At 38.0% G+C, this 2,491-nt stretch overlaps 1 protein-coding gene across 1 annotated transcript in view; it reads left to right on the top strand.

The window, feature by feature from the left end:
* The first annotated feature begins 1,320 nt into the window (after window positions 1-1,320).
* Window positions 1,321-2,491, top strand: part of LOC102681747 (phosphoinositide 3-kinase adapter protein 1) — an 11,662-nt gene continuing 10,491 nt past the window's right edge. Inside the window, exon 1 of the mRNA XM_006622031.1 lies at window positions 1,321-1,702. Coding sequence (XP_006622094.1) covers window positions 1,651-1,702 — 52 coding nt within the window. The 5' untranslated portion in view covers window positions 1,321-1,650. The remainder of the gene's footprint in view (window positions 1,703-2,491) is intronic.

Below are 2,491 nucleotides of genomic sequence, written 5' to 3'. Positions count from 1 at the left end.
CAACTCTCCACACTGTGAGGAGTCTTTGTTGAGGAGCCTCGGTGTCAAGTGGCTAGAAGAGAACTTAATTTGAGGGAAGAGAAAAAGAAATTGGAAAGAGAAAGGAGGGAGGGGAAAAAAAGAAAAAAAAAGAGAAAGAAAAGTTTAAGGGGAGTTGTATTATTACGTGTGAATCGTTCGTCGGGAGGAGAAAAACGAGGACAAAGAATCAATTTTTCTTCACCGATCATTTTATATATATATATATTCACAGATCTCTATTCGTGTTATAGTTAACACGATCCTTAATTAATATTGATGTTAATCCATTTAGAACCGAATTTTTTTTATGAACTATAAGTCTACAATTTATGATATATACATATTAATAAACGTATCGTTAGTTGATACTAATTAGGCGATCTTCCATCTTGTACTCTCGAAGAGAGAGGATGAATAATCATGAGAAATTGGAACAAGTTTTTTTCCTTTCGACAAAACAACTATCTATTTACTTTTTTTTTTTTTTTCTTTACGAGAAAAAAATCTAGCAAAATAATATGGAAAGGATGTTTGCCACGCGATTATCGCGTTTATTCTATCTGAAATTGTTACGTATCTATTTATCTGAGATATAAGTTTTCGCGTTTTTGTTATCTCTTGAATGATAACGAGCTACTTCCAAACGCATCGAGTGTGCAACAATTGCAGACTAAATAGTACACGCGTATCATACGCGAAAGAAACAGTCGCCTTATAAAGCGATACGTATACCGGAATGCTCACGCGGTTCTTCCTTAATTAAGTCAATTAATGTTTAATTAAACCGAGTCAACAAAAACGCGATCGTTATCCGTTTCCATTTTCGACATTAATCTTTTTCGTTTAATCACGACTCCTTTCCTCGTAATTTCAACTAATTCGACAATAATGATCGTTTTTAGGACGGAGAACGAGCAAGAATACTTTAACGCAACGTAGTTTCGCAACAGAGAGTAATAAAAAGAAAAAAAGAGGTTAGGAAATTGAACGTTATTTCCTTTGTTATCAGCCTGCGTATCGTGCTCGTTTAATTCCACGTTATGGGATAATTTTTTTATCGTTACAAGAGAACGATAAATTACATCACGAGTGTAAAGATACTTCTGTCTCGTGAAATTGGCGATGGATCGTTAATGTTTCGCGTCGCGTGCCGCGATTCTCACGCGAGCAACCACGTGGATTCCCAAAATATTTGAACACGGCGTCTGCGCAGATCCGTGCGCAATCAAGTACGCATGCGCGCGACCCACGGACTTCTCCGAATGCATCTCCTGAATCAACCCTCGAGATGATCAGTGACGAGGCGCGCCGCGCTCCAGCCGGACGTTGTTTTTTCTTCTATTACTATTTTTCATCCGCTTCTCAGACTTCTTCTCTTCTTCTCTCTCTCTTCCTCTCTCCTTCTCTTCTCCGATATATTACTTTTCCCCGTAATCGAAAATCATTGGTATTCTGCATCGGATAGAACGTGTCGAGAAAACTTCTGATGGTGTGACATACGAAATTCGTGCAAACTCGAAGTCAACGCGTTTATATCAGGGTGAAAAATGATCGATACGATGTGTTCGTGGTAAAAAAATTTCAATTCGTTGATCGTTGGTGAAAGAGATATATATATATATCGAGAAGATGAAGATCAAGGAAGAAAATCATTATGCGAAACGAAGCATCGAATATTTCGGTAATGTTGATTTTATCATTATTATTTAATCGAATGAATTATTTAATATTAAAGGACGATACGTAGAAAATTTAATATACTCTTACTTACTAATTAAATGATTAAAAATACACCGATATACCGAAATTTATCCCAATTTGACGATACATATCGCTCGTTCTGGGTCACGAACGATTGTTAACAGAAATTAATAATCGCATATTTCGATCGAAGAAAAATTCTTTGAGCCCATAAACGAGCCCGCACACAGTATTGTTTACAAATGTGTTCCAGTGTTCCATATATCGTTTTAAGGCCAGGTTGTCGTGCGCGACAATAGTCCGATTAAAAATTTTAATGAACCCCTATATATTTACGTTCGCATCCAATACGTCGAAGAATCCATATCTACACATCACTTTCGACCATCGAAAATTACATTTTTCTTTCTACTTCTACCAATACCGATTAATTTAACAATTAAATCAAATTTTTCGATTAGTTTCCCAAATTCATTTCATCTTCCACGAAATTCCAAAAATATTGCGATCTCACTAACGCAAGCAACACGCGACGAAGGGATGAAATCCGAGAATCGAGTCGATGAAAATTATTTATAAATCCTTCGTCCTTGGAGAATTCCCCCGGCGGAGGGGGGGACAATTTCGTGCATTCGAAAGCGCCTCCTGTTGTCGTCCTGACGCGCAGGATATGCAGTATATGCTAATCGTATGCGGGGCCTCGCGCGTCGCGCCGAATACAAATGGTCGGCCATCTGCCACCATCTTGGAGCCAACCGTCCTAGCCTTC

Source organism: Apis dorsata, unplaced genomic scaffold (assembly GCF_000469605.1).
Source record: "Apis dorsata unplaced genomic scaffold, Apis dorsata 1.3 scaffold_655, whole genome shotgun sequence".
Lineage (NCBI taxonomy): Eukaryota > Metazoa > Arthropoda > Insecta > Hymenoptera > Apidae > Apis > Apis dorsata.
The sequence above is the reverse complement of the archived record's forward strand: the minus strand, read 5'-3'. Positions and strand labels throughout refer to the sequence as shown.